The sequence below is a fragment of the Rutidosis leptorrhynchoides genome, chromosome 9, assembly GCF_046630445.1.
Source record: "Rutidosis leptorrhynchoides isolate AG116_Rl617_1_P2 chromosome 9, CSIRO_AGI_Rlap_v1, whole genome shotgun sequence".
NCBI classification, from domain to species: Eukaryota; Viridiplantae; Streptophyta; class Magnoliopsida; order Asterales; family Asteraceae; genus Rutidosis; species Rutidosis leptorrhynchoides.
The window spans coordinates 371,535,290-371,553,554 of record NC_092341.1 but is presented as its reverse complement, the minus strand read 5'-3'; the positions used below and the strand labels follow the sequence as shown (position 1 = coordinate 371,553,554).

The 18,265-nt window shown below is 36.1% G+C and overlaps 2 protein-coding genes across 4 annotated transcripts; both read right to left on the bottom strand.

Moving 5' to 3' along the window:
- Nucleotides 1–2,377: 2,377 nt before the first annotated feature.
- On the bottom strand, nt 2,378–4,353 carry LOC139867127 (uncharacterized). 3 transcript variants are annotated; one of them, XM_071855459.1, is made up of 5 exons: nt 4,150–4,353; nt 3,922–4,029; nt 3,408–3,758; nt 3,023–3,325; nt 2,378–2,713 (listed from the first exon to the last, which is right to left on the bottom strand). In XM_071855459.1, the coding sequence occupies exons 3-5, from the start codon at nt 3,424–3,426 to the stop codon at nt 2,688–2,690; spliced, it is 348 nt and encodes a 115-aa protein (XP_071711560.1). In that variant the 5' UTR covers nt 3,427–3,758; nt 3,922–4,029; nt 4,150–4,353; the 3' UTR covers nt 2,378–2,687. The 3 variants fall into 2 exon arrangements, with proteins under 3 accessions (XP_071711560.1, XP_071711562.1, XP_071711561.1); XM_071855460.1 differs by having other exon boundaries at nt 3,408–3,755.
- Nucleotides 4,254–12,556, bottom strand: LOC139869326 (kinesin-like protein NACK2). The gene is made up of 10 exons (XM_071857640.1): nt 12,449–12,556; nt 6,327–6,569; nt 6,138–6,227; nt 5,942–6,042; nt 5,635–5,748; nt 5,448–5,529; nt 5,272–5,327; nt 5,076–5,135; nt 4,859–4,983; nt 4,254–4,389 (listed from the first exon to the last, which is right to left on the bottom strand). Exons 2-10 carry the CDS (start codon nt 6,481–6,483, stop codon nt 4,254–4,256), a joined length of 921 nt encoding a protein of 306 aa, XP_071713741.1. The 5' UTR covers nt 6,484–6,569; nt 12,449–12,556.
- Between the last annotated feature and the right edge of the window lie 5,709 nt (nt 12,557–18,265).

The following is an 18,265-nucleotide window of genomic DNA, read 5'->3' as shown; positions in this document are numbered from 1 at the left end:
CAATTCCTAAAAACTTGCGAGAACTTCGAGGTTTTTTAGGTCTCACGGGATATTACAGAAAATTTGTTAAAGACTATGGGAAGATAGCTCGGGGACTGACTGAACAGCTCAAAAAAGACAGTTTCAATTGGAATGATGAGGCGACTCAAGCATTTAGAGATCTACAAGATGCCATGACGAGAGTTCCCGTACTCGCATTGCCCGATTTTAACAAAGAATTTTTAATTGAAACTGATGCTTCAGGTCAAGGATTGGGTGCGGTACTAATGCAAGAAGGAAGACCCGTAGCATTTTTTAGTCAGGTTTTGGGTTCCCGAGCTAGGTTAAAATCAGTTTACGAAAGGGAATTAATGGCAATTGTTCTAGCCATTCAAAAATGGAGGCCATATTTGGTAGGAAGGCGCTTTGTCGTAAGAACTGATCAACGAAGTTTAAAGTATCTGTTGGAACAAAGACTCATCACGGAAGAATATCAGAAGTGGATTTCTAAGTTATTAGGTTATGATTTTGATATTCAATATAAACCGGGTATTGAAAATAAAGCAGCTGATGCATTGTCAAGAAGAGCCGAAACAGTGAGTTGTAGCGTTCTCTCTATTCCACAAGTTCAAAGCTGGGAAGATATGATTAATGAACTGAATCAAGACCCTGACTTGGAATTGATTCGTCAAAAAGTCAGAAATGGGGCGGATGGAATGGACAATTATACTCTTGAAGATGAGCGCTTGTTGTACCAAGGTCGTTTAGTGTTGCCTCGCTCATCAAAATGGATACCAAAACTTTTTCAAGAGTTTCATGGGAGCTTTATCGGAGGTCATGCAGGTGTAACAAAATCTTATCAACGATTAGCGGCTGAAGTGTATTGGGTTGGCATGAGACAAGATGTGGCCAAATTGGTGGCAGAATGTGAGGTTTGCCAGAAAAACAAATATTCAAACATGTTACCAGGAGGATTGATGCAACCTTTAGGAGTGCCTGATCAAGTTTGGAGTGATATAACTATGGATTTTATTGATGGGTTGCCCAAATCCGAGGGATTTACAGTAATCTTGGTGGTGGTTGATCGTCTAAGTAAGTATGCTCATTTAATTCCTCTTAAACACCCCTATACAGCTACCTCAGTAGCTGCTGTTTTTCTGCGTGAAGTAGTCAGATTACATGGTATCCCGAACTCAATTGTCACAGATAGGGATAAGGTATTTTTAAGTACCTTCTGGAAGGAATTGTTCAAAATGCAAGGTTCGGATCTTAAGTATAGTACTGCATACCACCCACAAACGGATGGGCAAACCGAGGTGGTTAACAGAAGCATTGAGGCATATTTGAGATGTTTTGCGTCGAACACGCCAAAAAGGTGGTCTAAATGGTTATCTTGGGCTGAATATTGGTATAACACTTCGTACCATTCTTCAACAAATACTACACCATTTAAAATTTTGTATGGACGTGATCCACCTCATCTAATTCGTTATGGGAATAGTCCAACTCCATTGTTTGAGGTGGACCGATATCTAGAAGAGAGGGACCAAATACTTGATGAATTGAAAGAACAGTTAACGCTAGTACAACAAAGAATGAAGAAGAAAGCAGATTTACATCGTAGAGATGTACAATTTGAGGTTGGGGAGATGGTGTACTTGAAATTAAGGCCTTATAGACAACGCTCACTTGCCAACCGCAGGAATGAAAAGCTTGCCCCGAGATATTATGGGCCGTACGAAATTATTGAGCGGGTGGGCAAGGTAGCTTATAAATTAAAGTTACCTGATTCGGCGTCTATACATCCCGTATTTCACGTTTCACAACTCAAAAAAGTGAAAGGAACACATGTAACAGATCATGAGTTACCAACATGATTAAGCGATGAAATGGAGGTTGTGTTGCAACCTGATACAGTAATGGGGGTTCGAGCAGGAAAAACAAGGACACAAGACAAAGAAGTGTTGATTCGTTGGAAGAACTTACCTATCTATGAGGCTACCTGGGAACCATACAAGACTATTCAGCTGCAATTTCCAGATTTTCACCTTGAGGACAAGGTGATACTTTGGGAACGGGGTAATGATACGAATAAAAAAACGGGTCAGATTTATCGTCGTCGACCCAAGCAAATTGAAGGGCTGGATGGAAATTGAAAATAAGCCAAGGGGGTGAATGACAAATTAGTAGTTAGTTTATTTAGCAAGTATTATATCTTCCTGTCATTAAGAATGTATGATTGTGTTTCCATAAATAAAGTTACTTGTTGATCAAGTTGGGGATGATGATAAATAGGGTAGAGCGGAGCTGTTTAGGGGGAGAATTATTGAAGTATTAAGACATTAGGTCTTTGGGAGAGCCTACAATCTCGAACTGTAGGATATTTGTTTTCTTTTTATTACGTGTTTCTTTTTTTCATTAATAAAATCCAACTTGATTCGTATCAGAATGCAAACATTTAAAAACCATGGCACAAATAATCTGTCGATTCTCGTTTATATCCTTCCAAGCAAAAGTCATACAAAAATCTTTAAGCGAGCCATTACTAGTCCTCCATTTAACTGTACCCATCCTCTCCTCATCCATGACTGGATTAAAAGCAGAAAACATGGTACCAAAATCTTCAATAAATTTCAAAGGTCACACCCAAGTGAAGAAAACTATACAGAGTGTGCAAAATTGATACCAACGACCTTTTCCAAGAGAAACTAACGAGTGATAGTCGCCAACATAACTGCACACAGATTGAAAATGTAAATATTAGTGCTAGGATATGAGCTGATAAATACATCAAATAAGTTAATTTGTCATCCAAGTTGTGGTGTTGACTAATTATTAAGTTCTACTACAGAAGACGCACCATTTGAATACGTAATTCAAATGGTTTGACAATGGTGTTTTCATTTGTGCTTTTTAGGGCTCTACCTCCAACCCAAACCCACTTTACACTTGGAAATATTATCGGGCTTACAAATTAAAAGTAAAATTACCAGGCCATGTAGGTATATATATACTTGGGCTAAGTTAACATTATTTGCAATACCTAGCTTGTGGATCTTCATGTGACCCCCTATCCCTTTGTTGTGTTCGAATTTCTTTGGGCAATGCATACAGCAATAAAGGCCGTTCTCAAAGTAAGTGTGGATTGACCTGCTTGGTCCTCCACCCTTACGATAACGGTAACGAGGTGAAGGTTGGTCCTCCACATCACGTGGTCGCAGTGTACGCGGTAGTGGCTCATTTACTTGTTGTTGTTGTTGTAGTTGCTGCTGCTGCTGCTGCTGTTGCGTACTTGCACGAATTCTAGTAACAGGAGGCTCATATGGTATTACTTGTGACCATTGTCCTGATGGTGATAAAAAAAATCAAATAAGTTAATTTGTGAATCCAAGTTATGCTAATCTTTAAATTAACTTTATTTGCAATACCTAGCTTGTGGGTCTTCATGTGACCCCCTATCCCTTTGTTGCTTTCAAATTTCTTTGGACAATGTATGCAACAATAAAGGCCGTCCTCAATGTAAGTGTTAATGGACCTGTATCCAACACCCTTACGATAGCGGTAACGCGGTAAAGGTTGTGGCTCAACCACTTCCTGTTGCGTAACAGGAGGTATATATGGTGGCTCAACCTCAGGCACGGTAAAAAACACCTCATCATGTACTACTGCTGCTGCTGCTTCTTCTTCTTCTGCACCTTTCTTCTTGCTGCTATTTCTTCTTCAAGCTTTGATTATGCAGCGTCTCTCTCACGCTTAAGCTTAGTAATTTCTCTATCCTTCTGCATTAGGATTATTCAAGATTTATCCATAAAATTAAAAAAAAAAAAAAAAAAAAAAAAAAAAACTTATTATATTTCAACAAAAGAGTTTGAAGCAATAAAACCATATCATTATTATCCTTGGTGTCCGTGTGAAAAGGTGCAACTGTGCAAGCATGCATACCTGCTGGATCTCTTCTTCCTTTTCAAGCAGCAAAGATTCCATTTCAAGCAGCAAAGATCTGTATCTTAAACATTCAGAGCAAGAAGAAGCCTCCAGACTAATAACCACCTAGTAGTATAAGAAGAAAAATATATTAAAATATAGAATTTCATATCGTATAATAATATATAGATAAATAAAAATATATATATAAATACAAAAATAAGTAAAATATATTATTAATTGTACCTTGTTAGCTTTATGACTATTAGTAACCTTCTTTGCATTAGTTGCAAACTCCAAGGTGTTGTTGGATTCTTTCATACGGCTTAAAGCAGGACTAAGCGTGCATATTATTCCCCAAGTGAAGGCTTCAAGATTCTTGTGAGTTTCGAATCTCTATAAGGTATATGATTCTCCTCCTCCTCCTCCTCCTCCTCCTCCTCCTCCTCCTCCTTCTTCTTCTTCTTCTTCCCACCATCACCACCACTGCATAACAAGAAAACTCGTGTTATTGCTCACACACAGTTGCAAATGGCTAGCCCGTCCCGACTCAAAGAAAAACATCTAATAAGTCGGTCAAAAGTCGGTAAACTTCGGTCAAAAGTCAGAAAGTCGGTCAAGCCGTTCAAAATTGTCGTATTTTAGTTTCATTCCTTTTGTATTAAATTGACAATGATAGAGAACATAGGTACAAATTGGTCAACGAGATTTTTTGGCTTTAAAAAAAAAATGTATATATGTATATGCATAAAAGTCAACGTTGGTCAACATCCGTCTCGACCCTCAAAGGTCCCGACCAGTCTCGCACCTTTTTCAGCATTGTGCTCAAATAATGTATGTACGCATGTATGTCTAAGATCACCAAATAACAGTTTTAACATTTGATGTAATTTTCCAACTGGTCATTATTTCTTTAATTCGATTTCCATCTATGACTAAGAAAGAAACAACTAACCTTAACAGCCTAATCACAGTCTTTAAAGTTAGCAGGCTTGTGTTTATGTGCCGGCTTTCGTTTAATGTAGCACCAACTGCTTTTGTTTCAGATGCCCTCTCACTGCCAGCAAGATCAACAAGACACTGCAAAATATTAACAAATTCAGGAGTTAAGAAATAACTGACTAATAATCACCACACCACATAAGCAAATACTAATTGAACAAGAAACATACCAAACTTGCTGAGAGAGATGTTAAACATCCTGAATCATCACGGAAACTGCTCTCAATAGTCTGAAAAAGAAGATAATTGAAACTTATGATAATCATGTTAACATAAAACATGTATGGTTATAAGTTGAGTATCTACTAGACTTTATTTAGCAGTACATATATTAATTCATATAAGGATATTGGTATATGTATGTACCAGTCTGATTATCTGATGTGATCTTGAGCTTTGGTCATTCACGGAATTTTCACCCACTGTCTTTGAGCTGCAATTAAAACCAAGTTTATAAATAATGAGATTGAATCAAAGGGCCTTTTTGACAAGTCATGAGCAGTTAAAGGGTGTTACATGATATATTTGAAGATGGCAATTACCTTCACAAGTCTTAATTAAAGACCTAAGATGCTGACCATCTTTGACTACCTCCTCAGTCAGCTTCTCCACTACTGTGACATTCTGGAATCACACAAAATACAACTATTTAGTTAGTTAGTTAGTGTACATATACACGATAAACTAAGAAAAGCTTAAATATCTTATACTTAATGATAATGTCATTACCTCAGAATCCTCAAAGATACGAAGGTTCTCGAAATTAGGGTTCAAGAGGTCCATCACTTTTTCACAATAGATTTCAAGAGCAGAAAACTTCAACAAATAACTACTTTCCTCCGCCTGTAAAGAACAAAGGTATAATAAGAGTTAGGATGTATGGACCCATTTACTTAGGAATGGACAAAAAACATTTGAGATAAACGTATACAATTTAGAAGATAAAACAAAACATCAATATTAAATTATTAATAAATGACAGAAATGCTTTGTTTGACAAGTCTAGAAGTAAAAAGGTAGATTGAAATAAACTAACATTTTGAAAATGAGCATAAATATCATGGATGACGTTTTGTGCTATTCCCCTCATGGTGTAAGTCTTGCCACTGTTAGTCTGACCATATGCAAAGATGGTGGCTGCAATAAACAAATGTTAGAGAAAATAAATAAATTGATGATAAAATGAAAGTGATTAAACAATGAGAAAGAAGAAAATAGTAGTTACTACTGACCGTTAATCCCTTTGATAACAGAAAGGGCAACATCTCTAACGCCTTGTTCATAGACCATGTTAGTTGGACAAGATGAATCAAAGACTTTATCTGAAATAAATATAAATAAATTATAAATTATAAATTATTAATATCAAAATCAAAATCACCAAACGATTAGGTTAGGTTAGGTTAGTGGTAGAAATGAACCAAATGTGAAACTTTCATTCGAATTTCTTGAAACAAGAGTAGTGTCATCAGGAAAATCCCAAGCGTTAAGATCACCTTTAGTAAGCTCCTTTTGAGTCAACGGCCTCATCCTGACCGTCACCAGTATCTTCTCCTTTTTAACGTTTTCATCACCCATTCTTTCACTTTAATATGATTTTTATTTTTATTAATGATTGGTTTTGAACAAGGCAGTGTCACTCACAAACTAGTCATTGAAATTATCTGTCACATGAAACACAAACTGATTATTACAAAAAGTAATATTAAGCAGTCAAAAAAGACGTGGCAAAGACAAAAAAAAAAAAAAAAAAAAAAAAACCTTACAAAACACGAAAGCTAACAGATGGATAAAAAAATGATGCTGTTAATCTATTGTAGTGGGATACAAAATCTAAAAAACTCAAAGAACTGGTTGCTGTTAGAGTGTTAATTTGTTGTTAATACTCATGACTTCGATTAATTAGAACTCAAACGTTAAACTCAATCTGTTATTAAAGGTCATTTAGTGAAAATCATAGCTCAAACTCCAAGTAACAAAGTTACATAGGGAGTAATTTACAAAAGCCAAATAATCAGTCATGAAACCAATAAGTGGCAACCATAGTGACGATAACGGAAGCTAACAATGATAACATACTAATAAGTAAACTAAACTCACCTTGCAGTGTCACTATGCCTCGAATATACTACTACTATTTATGATCATAAAAATCTTATGTAAGCTAAGGTGAGTTGATATGAGCTAATCTGTTTAGCACATTCAGTTTATCATATAGTGAATCTTCATAATGAGTTCTTGACAATAAAAAGAATTTCGATCATAAAATGAACAGGAAAGATAAACACATTGTTGACACATCATTTATAATTAAGCTCATCCACATCGAAGGTAAAGCCGCGAATACACACAAACACATCAGAAACTATGAATTATGATACTTGTGTGTACAAATTAAATGGAAACTATCAGATCAGTTAACCACCACAAACACATTCAGTCTGGAATCTGCACCCAATTTGGGCGCAAGGACAGATATGCATCAGCTGCCTTTGCTTTGGGTTTGGGTTTTTGTACACCTAGAATGCAAAAAATGACCATGCACAAAACGAACATAAATTATTCGACCAAATTGAACATAGCATGCCAAGCCCTAAATTCTCAACAATTTCGTAAAGATAAACCCTCATCAGCATGTTCAAATCGACAACAAGAGGCAAAAAAAAAAAACCGTTAATACGCATCGATTACAGCATATCCAGAAACCTAGAAGCTAAAATTTGAAAGAAAAAAAAAAAAAAAAAGTTGAGGAAAATGTTAGAATTGTTGTTAATTATAATTGATGTTTAGTTTTGAATGTATCAAATTAGTGGTGATATTGGTTGAACTATTATAAATGAGGGGATGTTTTGTAGGATATGTAGACTTAGTGTTTTGAAAGGAATGATTTTATTGCTTCAAATTTTTTGGTACTTCTACTTTGCAATACATGGTGGCTATTTATAGCCATCTTAAGTTGGCTAATGATCAAGCTAGAATCTTCTAGCTAATCTAGTGATTTCTACATATTATCACTTACTAAATATCTATACTTAAATATCTACTATCTATAATTAATCTAGACAATTCTAGAAAAACATTACATTTTAACACTCCTCCTTAATGTTTTTCGATGTTACTCCGAGCATGTTGCGTAGGAACTCGAACTTTGATCTTGGGAGTGCTTTGGTGAATATGTCTGCAATTTGCTCTTCAGTCTTGCAGTATTTTAATTCAATCTCTTTCTTAGCGGTGACTTCTCGTAAGAAGTGATATTTGATATCAATGTGTTTTGTTCTTCCATGAAACACAGGATTCTTTGCCATTGCAATTGCAGACTTGTTGTCGCATAATATTTGAGTAGCTTCATCTTGTTTTTCGCACATGTCTTCAAGTATTCTTCTTAGCCATTTAGCTTGATTAGCTGAGTTCGCGGCTGCGATGTACTCGGCTTCGGCTGACGATTGTGCCACCGTTTCTTGTTTCTTTGATGTCCATGAGAATACACCAGATCCAAGTGTGAATGCGTATCCGGAAGTACTTCTCATGTCATCCACAGATCCGGCCCAATCACTATCAGTGTATCCATGAAGCTTCGAGTCTATAGTGGGCTTGTACCATATTCCATAGTCCATGGTACCTTGCAAGTATCTTAAAATTCTTTTAGAAGCTCCGTAATGTATTTGAGTAGGGTTTTTCATGTACCTGGATAATAGACTCGTTGCGTACATAATATCTGGTCTTGTTGCTGTCAGATAAAGTAGACTTCCGATGAGACTTCTGAATCTTGAAGCGTCTGCTTTCTCCGATCCATCTTCTTGTCTCATCTTCTCATTGGCAACTAGTGGCGTCGCGACGGTTTTACAACCGTATAGCTTAAACTTTTTCAGGAGATTTTCTGTATATTTCTTTTGACAAATGAAGATGCCTTCATTTTCTTGACTGATTTCGATGCCAAGAAAATAGCACATCAATCCAAGGTCGCTCATCTCGAACGTTTTCATCATGTCTTCCTTAAACTCTTGTATCATTCTCTCATTGTTTCCCGTATATATAAGATCATCAACATACAAGGAAATAATGAGAGTGTCAGAGTTACCTTGGGTTTTGATATAGAGTGTGGGCTCACTTTGACTCCTCCTGAATCCTGTACTTGTGAAGTAGCTGTCAATGCGGCTATACCAAGCACGTGGTGCTTGTTTAAGTCCATATAGAGCTTTCTTTAGCTTCAGGACTTGGTCTTCTTTTCCTTTCTGAATGAACCCTTGTGGTTGCTCGACGTATATTTCTTCTTCGAGAAATCCATTTAGAAAGGCTGATTTTACATCTAGTTGGTGAATCTTCCACCTTCGTTGAGCTGCTAATGCCACAAGTGCTCTTATAGTGTCTAGTCGAGCTACTGGGGCAAAAGTTTCGTTGTAGTCGACTCCTTGTTGTTGTGAGTAGCCTTTAGCTACTAGCCTTGCTTTGTGTTTTTGTATAGAACCGTCAGGGTTGAGCTTTGTTTTGTAAACCCATTTAACTCCAATGATTTCTTTATTTTCTGGAGGATCAACTAACTCCCATGTGTTGTTTTTCTCAATCATTCTTATTTCTTCATTCATAGCAGCCACCCACTTTTCATCTTTCGATGCAACTTCATAGCTTTCAGGTTCTATAGTTGTGAAGTTGCAAGTCTCGTACACCTCTGCTAACTTTTTAACTCTTCCAGGTGTTGACTCTGGACTTGAATCGTCTTGCGCTAATGGTATTGTTACCGACGGAGAAGTTGGCGTAGCAGGGCTCGTTTCTCCGGTACTTTCATCTTGTTCAGACTGCTCCATTTGTACTGGTTGTTGAGCTGGAGTTTCTATAGATATCCGCGGCAGATATGTTTGCTTTTCAACTTTGTCTTCCTCCCAGTTCCATGAAGCGTCTTCGTCAAACTCCACGTCTCGGCTAATCACGATGTTATTGGTCTTCAGGTTATAGACTCGGTAGCCTTTTGATTGTGTGCTATAGCCCAAGAATATTCCTTTTTCTGATTTTTCTTGGAGTTTGTGACGTTTCTCCTTTGGAATATGAATGTAGCAGATAGATCCAAATACTCGTAAATGTTTTGCCGACGGTTTCCTTCCACTCCATGCCTCAATTGGAGTCTTGTTTTCAACTGCTTTCGTTGGACAACGGTTTAATATATATACAGCCGTGTATACAGCTTCAGCCCAAAAACTGTTTGGAAGGCCTTTTTCATGTATCATTGTTTTGGCCATTTCCATTACAGTTCTGTTTTTGCGTTCAGAGACGCCATTTTGTTCAGGAGCGTAACCAACAGTGAGTTGACGCTTAACTCCTTCATCTTCACAGAATTTATTAAACTGTGTAGAGGTGTATTCTTTTCCTCTATCACTTCTTAGTGTTTTTATATAATGGCCACTAGTCTTTTCTACGTAATTCTTGAACTTCTTGAATATAGTAAATACTTCAGATTTTTCACGCATGAAGTACACCCACGTCATTCTAGAATAGTCATCGATAAAGAGAATAAAGTACCTGTTTTGGTTAAGTGACGGGGTCCTCATTGGTCCACAAACGTCGGTGTGCACCAGCTCCAGTATACCTTTCGCTCTCCAAGCTTTTTCACGAGGGAAAGGTTTTCGATGTTGCTTGCCCATCATACAGCTTTCACACGTGTCAGTGATTTCTTCTATGTTAGGCAAGTCTCTCATCATATTCTTCTGTTGGAGGATTTTTAGTGCGTGAAAGTTAAAGTGGCCAAATCTTCGATGCCATAGCCATGATTCTTCAACTTGAACTTTCATGGCTGTGTCTTGGATATACTGCCAACGAAGCGGAAAGTTGCGGTTCTCCATTGGCACTTCGGCTATTAATTTATAGTTATTTTTCTTATCACGAATAACGCATGATTTGTCTTCGAAGAGTAAAGAGTATCCGTGCTCCATCATTTGACCAACACTTAACAAGTTACTTGCTGGGCTTGGTACTAGAAGAACGTCATTGATAGATCGAGTGACGTTATTAGTTTGAACAGTAATAGTACCTTTGCCTTTAGTATCCACGAGTTCTCCATTCCCTAACTTGACACGGGACTTTACGGAGGTGTTGATACTCTGAAATAGCTTCTCATCTCCTGTCATGTGATTGCTGCACCCACTGTCGATCAACCAAGTATCGTCCCTCTGTTTATTTGCGACATGACAGGCATAGAATAGCTGATTTTTGTTCTCCTGAATATCTTCACTTTCTTCAGTGAAGTTAGCTCGATGATTTTGTTTTAAACGACAATCTTTTTCTATATGCCCAAATCTTTTGCAATTATTGCATTGTGGCTTCCCTTTGTGGAAACAATCTTTCTCCAAGTGGTTTGTCTTTTTGCAGATACCACATGGAGGATAGTTTTTTCTTCTCTGATCAAACCCGGTTCTGGGTTTTTCTCCTCCTCTCGGCTTTTCTTCGAGATTTCTTTTCCCCTCATTATTAGATTTCTGAGACCTTATTTTGAGTTTAGACTGAAAGGCACTTTCTAGTGAGTTTTCACTACGCCGACTCAGTCTAGCCTCATATGCTTCAAGAGAGCCAATTAATTCTGTTACTGACAGAGTCTCAATGTCTTTTGACTCTTCAATAGCGGTAATTACATGATCGTATTTCTCGGTCATACTGATAAGTATCTTTTCTACGATCCTCTTATCAGTTATGTTATCTCCATAGGCTCTCATTTGATTTACTATTTCTTTAATTCTAGAATAGTAATCTTTTACGGTCTCAGTCTCTTTCATATTTAAATTTTCAAAATCTCTTCTGAGAGTTAGAAGTTTGACGGATCTCACCTTGACATTTCCTTGAAATTCTTCCTGAAGGATCTTCCACGCCTCTTTGGCTGTCGTAGCTCCCATGATTCGTGGAAAGATAGACGGTGTCAAGGCTTGTTGAATGTAGCCTAGAGCAGCAGCATTTCTTACAACATTTTTGTTGTATTTTTCTTGTTCTTCTGCGGACAGAGTTTCGACGTCTTTTGGAGTTGTAAACCCGACTTCGACAATATCCCACAAGCTTTGTGCTTGGAAATATGTCTTCATTCGGATACTCCAAAAATCATAGTTGTCGCCATCAAATATGGGGACGGGAATATTATATGCACCAACGGTAGTCATGGTGTATTCGAACAACGCCCAATATGGCTCTTGATACCACTTGTTAGAATTGTTGTTAATTATAATTGATGTTTAGTTTTGAATGTATCAAATTAGTGGTGATATTGGTTGAACTATTATAAATGAGGGGATGTTTTGTAGGATATGTAGACTTAGTGTTTTTAAAGGAATGATTTTATTGCTTCAAATTTTTTGGTACTTCTACTTTGCAATACATGGTGGCTATTTATAGCCATCTTAAGTTGGCTAATGATCAAGCTAGAATCTTCTAGCTAATCTAGTGATTTCTACATATTATCACTTACTAAATATCTATACTTAAATATCTACTATCTATAATTAATCTAGACAATTCTAGAAAAACATTACATTTTAACAGAAAATATGAAAGAACGAAAGATAAGACGTACCACCGTCGGTTGAAGCTTGCCCCGGAAACACCAGTGGAATAAATAATACAGTGATGATCTTTTTATTTTTTGAACTGAATAAAAAATGAATTTGAACGGACAGTGATATTTTTTTTAAGGAATTTTGTGATGAAACTAGGAACTCGGAACAATTGATACATTTCATATAACTAGTGAAATGACCTGTGAAACCACGGGTTTGTTTAAACGAAACAGTTTATTGATATGTTTTAGTTATTAATTAAACGTAAATGCTAAAGTCATTTAATTTAATGACCCGTGAAATCACAGAGTCCGACTAAAAAACTCGTCAGCTGAACATTTCATCAAACACCAATGCATATTAAACAATCCGCATCCAATCATAAGAGATAATATTGATTGTTATTTTATTTTAAAATTGTAAATTAAAATATATATTTAGAATTGATTTTCTTCAACCTAGCTTTTATATCTTCTCATACTCAATTCAAAATAATTAATTAAAATAATTCAAAATTATTTAATTTTAATAATAAAATAATTATTAATAAGATTTAATAATAATAATTAATTAATAAGATTTAATTTTAATTCAAAATTATTTAGATTAATGACATCATCCACCATACTTTGATTTTTTTCTTTTTCTTTTTAATTTTTTCTTAACAAAGGAATTAGCAATAATAATAATTAATTAATAAGATTTAATTTTAATTCAAAATTATTTAGATTAATAACATCATCCACCATACTTTGATTTTTTTCTTTTTTTTTTTAATTTTTTCTTAACAAAGGAATTAGCGATAATAATAATTAATTAATAAGATTTAATTTTAATTCAAAATTATTTAGATTAATGACATCATCCACCATGCTTAGATTTTTTTCTTTTTCTTTTTGATTTTTTCTTAACAAATAAATTAATCTAATTATGACATCATCATTGTAGAATTTTAATATTAACTATAGATGTGAAAAAAATATTTTTTTTCGTTCCATTTATAAAATAAATAAATAGTTATACAAAAAGTTTTAAGCTTTCAATTTTCATTTTTAAACTCGTGTTTCTAATTGAAGTTTTCAGATTCACGAATCGAAAACGCGGTTCGAAAATGCGTGTCTAAAACGCAGTGCGAAAACAAGCATTGAAAACACGCTGCGAAAACGTGATGTGAAAACGCGAGTTGAAAACTCGCATCGAAAACGACCTTAAGAAACGCGCTGCGTAAATGTGCGGCGAAAACGTTTTTCGACGCCCAATTTCGACATGCGTTTTCGACGCGCCTTTTTCGAGGCGCATTTCGACCAGCGTTTTTCGACGCATGTTTTTTGAGGTGCGCTTTTCGACTCTCGTTCTCGATGTGCCTTTTTCGAGGTGCGCTTTCGACCCGCAATTCTCGACGCTCATTTTTTACGCGCGTTTACGACGCATGTTTTCAACCGACATTTCAACACGCGTTTTTGCCCGCATTTTCGACTAGCATTTTCGACGCATGATTGCGATGTGTGGATTCGTCACGAGTTTATTGAGGCACATTTTTCGAGGCGTGTTTTCGACGCACATTTTCGGTGCGCTTCGGAAAAGACACATCAAAAATACAAACAAGAAAATTTTTACTAGCCCAACCCAACCAACTCGGGTCTTGACCCAACCCGACCCGTCTCTCGACCCAACCCGCTCGACCCATTTTAATTCTGACCCATTTCTACCCATAACTGTTTCGACCCAAACCTCTTTGATCTTTGACCCAACCCGACCCATTTACCAGATATAATTAACATAAATGTAAACACTCACACTTTTTAACCTCTTCCACTCGCGACGTATGTAACGACAAGTAAACGTTGATGAACCTTCATCATCTTATCTATTTTCTATATCATCTAACAACTGATGATAGTGTACATTGTAAATTCGTCGTTAGAAGAAGATGGAAAAGACATTGTATTGAAATTTATAAAATTTGATAAAATGTGAATGAGAAAAATATTGAGAGAAAAAGTGTGAAAAAAAGAAATTGTGTGATCTATATAAGAAAAAAAAATGCTTATTTTAAAATTAATTAATATAACCGCTACAAACGGTTATATTTTGAATATACCGGCGTTACCATCGTGGATCACGTCGTTGGCCGAGCAACTTTGGATCCACGACGGCGGAATCGACGCCGGCCAGGTATTGCACCGACGGTCGATCTCGGTGTCTTTGGATGGCAACGACAGAAAGCTCAATGATACCGCGTGCTCTAAGACATAGTTACAAGCACAGTCCCGTGGTTTGCAAGGTACAGAATTGTAACTTCCAGACCGAACTTTCTTTTGACGAAGTCACTAAGTCAGTCACTAATTTACAACTATTGCATAGTCAGTCCTTCATTTGACGGACGTTAAATAATTTCGTTAGTATACACATGCCCTTGCACATGAGAATTTTTTTGCCTTATCTTCATCTTGTCTTTGTGTTCCCATACCAAAATATCCAAACAATAAGTTCAATAATTTATTTTACTTTCCATGCCTTGCACAGTACGCCATTAATCAACCAAGTGATTAAGGGGTGGAATTGAGATCTGAAACTCATTTTGCTAAACACTTCGTCATCATCTTTACGATTTACATTTTTACTTTTTTGTTAGTATTTCAATGCATTTCTTACAGCTATAGTTTGTGTATGGCTTTGAAAACTTAAAGGCGTCATATGTATGAATAGATATTTGATCAGTGTCACAAAAAACACAACCACTCAAGATAACCTAACCATTAACAGGTACTGATCCTATCCGATTATCAATGATTCAATTCTTTATATAGATCAATAATCAAAATTTCGTAAAGGTTAGCATATGCACCATGACTTCAAAAATTGGTGCAACCTCATTAACATCAATATGGTAATCCAATTTTATCAATTACAACACAAGATATGTTGGATCTAATCGGTTAGGGTGTCCCACAAAGGAAGCAGAAAGGATAATATGTATGCATGTAAGGCACTTGGGAACCTCTCTCTATCATCAATTGGTTTTAGAGAAAAGAGGGACTCGTGAGCTTATATGCATGGCATGTTGGTGCACCTAAATCGATCCTACCAATGGTATCAGAGCGGGTGGCACGGGTGTAATCATTGTGGCAGCGGCAGTTCATATCGGGGTGACTGTGGACGTGACCAGGGGAAGAGGTCGGGTGTCCAGAAAAGTCGAGATGTAAAAGTCGAGAGAGACTCATGAGCTTATATGCATGGCATGTTGGTGGACCTAAATCGATCCTACAAGATAGAAGTCTGTTCGGAATTGTAAATTTACAAATACAAGGAATCGTTATCAGGCTTCGCTGTCACTCTTTGCAAATAAATAAAATAAAAAAATTACTGTAATAAATAATACAGTAAAATGAAATAAAATCTACTAGATATAATTTCTCTGTTATGATAATTTATATTTTTAACAACATAAAGAACACGCCGGAAGGGAATCAAGATGTCATCCCAACCAAACAACAATCGTAGACTAAACAAACAAATTTTATAAGGCAAAAAAAAAAAAAAAAAAAAAAAAAACCACTTTTAGACCACAAAGCAAAATTACAAAAATCCGATTAGTCTATTTTGATATATAGATTAATTAATTTTTATAGCTATTCCATAGATGCACCACTTGAGCTTGTGAGAGCGGTCTCAACGGTTGCTTCCTCGATCCCGCCCTGCAGGGCGCTGATGGCACCAAACCGCCTTGCAGGCTGCCCTGCTCCGCCCTGCCCCTTGTTGGGTTTATTAGTGGGTTTCCAATATGATGAAACTTTAACCCAAAGTCTAAAGCCCAACAATTTAGGCCCAAATGGTTGGTTGACTTGGTCAAACATTTGAGGGCATTATTTTGAATTGTGTCCAGCTATCTTCAATTGATACGAGAGAGAGAGATCAGATAGAGATCAAGAAAAAGAGTGAAAAACACATTTACCGTCTACAGTGACAGCAGGCCAGAAAAGAGACGATCCCCGGAGATCTCACCGTTGAATCTTCACGATATTTGGGCTGTGTCTTCCTGACATCAGTGCCAACATTTTCAACCGTTGAATTCGTCTAAAAAGGCTTGTAGCTAGTGATTTTGCTGCTGGAACAGAGGGCAGTTTATTGGTAGTGTTGTTCATCTTTTGTCTTTAATTTCTTCATATACTTGTTGATTATTGTTGTTCAAGAGTATGATGATGTTGTATACCTCTAGTTGATCTAGAGAAGGATTATTGTATTGCTCTCTTTGTTGATGATAGTGGAATTTAAGTGGCTTACGAGTCCCGTGGTTTTTACTCTCGATTTTGAGGGGTTTTCCACGTAAAAAGTCTCGTGTTTTAGTGTGTGCTTGATTATTGTTTAGCTACTGATTTAGAACAGATTTGAGTTGGTTTTGATATAGCTTGTTTGTTAGTTTCCTCACGGGTTCATACGGGTCGAGAAATGCTTGTCAAACGGGTTTGTTTCCGCTTTGTAGATTGCCCGTTGTGACTATTTTCCCATCAAATTGGTATCAAGAGCTAGGTTATTTGATTTGACTTGTGTGAAAGATGGAAGCTAATACAAGTAAAATGATTAGTTTAAATGGTTCAAATTATCATGTTTGGAAAGGCAAGATGGAGGATCTTCTTTATGTGAAAGATTATTATTTGCCTGTTTTTACTGAGGATAAACCTGAGGAAAAATCTGATGCTCAATGGAAAATTTTGCATAGACAAGTATGTGGATATATTCGGCAGTGGGTTGATGATAATGTTGTGAATCATATTACTGGAGAGACTGATGCTAAAGCCTTGTGGAAAAAGCTTGAGCAGTTATATGAGCAAAAGACTGGGAATAACAAGTTGTTCTTAATTAAGCAGATGATGGCTTTGAAGTATCATGATGGGACTCGTATTACAGATCACCTAAACGCATATCAGGGTATTATAAATCAGCTTGCAGGTATGGGTATCAAGTTAGAGGATGAGATTCAGGGTCTCTGGTTACTTGGTACATTACCGGACTCTTGGGAGACTTTTAGGACATCTTTGTCCAACTCTGCACCGAATGGTACTATCACCATGGAATTGGCTAAGGGTAGTATTTTTGTGATGACCCGGAAATTTCTGATCAAATTTAAACTTAATCTTTGTATGATTAACATTTTCGACACGATAAGCAAAGTCTGTAATATTGATTCTCAAAATTTTTGAACTAATGTTATATATTCAGTTAACATTTGACTATTGACCAACGATTCATGAACATCTATTTGAAAATAGATATATATATATATAAATTGGAATATTAATTATTCATAAATAACTTGCAATGTGTATTTAAAAACTGATTTATGTATATTAAAAAGATATATACATATATATAATTTCAAGTTATTTAGTAAACGATAGTAACATTCGTTTATTGATTCGATTGATATTTAGATAAGTTAACTAAAGCGTTTAAGATGAACCAGTAAAACACTAATTTGCTACAGTATTTTCAAATTGCTACAGTACCCAAAATGCTATATTGTTTTCGAAAATCACTATTTGCTACAGTGAAATTGACTTTGCTACAGTAACTTTGCTACATTAAAACACTATTTCAAAATGAAAATGTATGTATTATATGTTAACAAATAGCGAGACGATGATTTATAGAAGTAAATGACCAAAACACTCAAATGTATAAGTTATACCTCGAGTGGTATAGTTTATGGATGATTTAAGACTATATTTTGACAAAGGTACGATTCACGAAACGTAAAGTACAAGTTTTCTCAGTATACGATAGGACGTTCGAAAAACCGGAACCGGGACATAAGTCAAGTGATGACGTACGAC

Excerpts from the sequence above, each read along its gene's own strand:
- LOC139869326 (XM_071857640.1), bottom strand. The coding sequence starts at position 6,483 with ATGGGTGATGAAAACGTTAAAAAGGAGAAGATACTGGTGACGGTCAGG. Across the intron at positions 5,530-5,634 it reads GTATCTTTGAGGATTCTGAG|AATGTCACAGTAGTGGAGAA; the intron begins GTAATGACATTA and ends GTGTGATTCCAG. Across the intron at positions 4,390-4,858 it reads ACTGTGATTAGGCTGTTAAG|TGGTGGTGATGGTGGGAAGA; the intron begins GTTAGTTGTTTC and ends CTTGTTATGCAG.
- LOC139867127 (XM_071855459.1), bottom strand. Across the intron at positions 2,714-3,022 it reads CATGAAGATCCACAAGCTAG|TTATGTTGGCGACTATCACT; the intron begins GTATTGCAAATA and ends ATCTGTGTGCAG.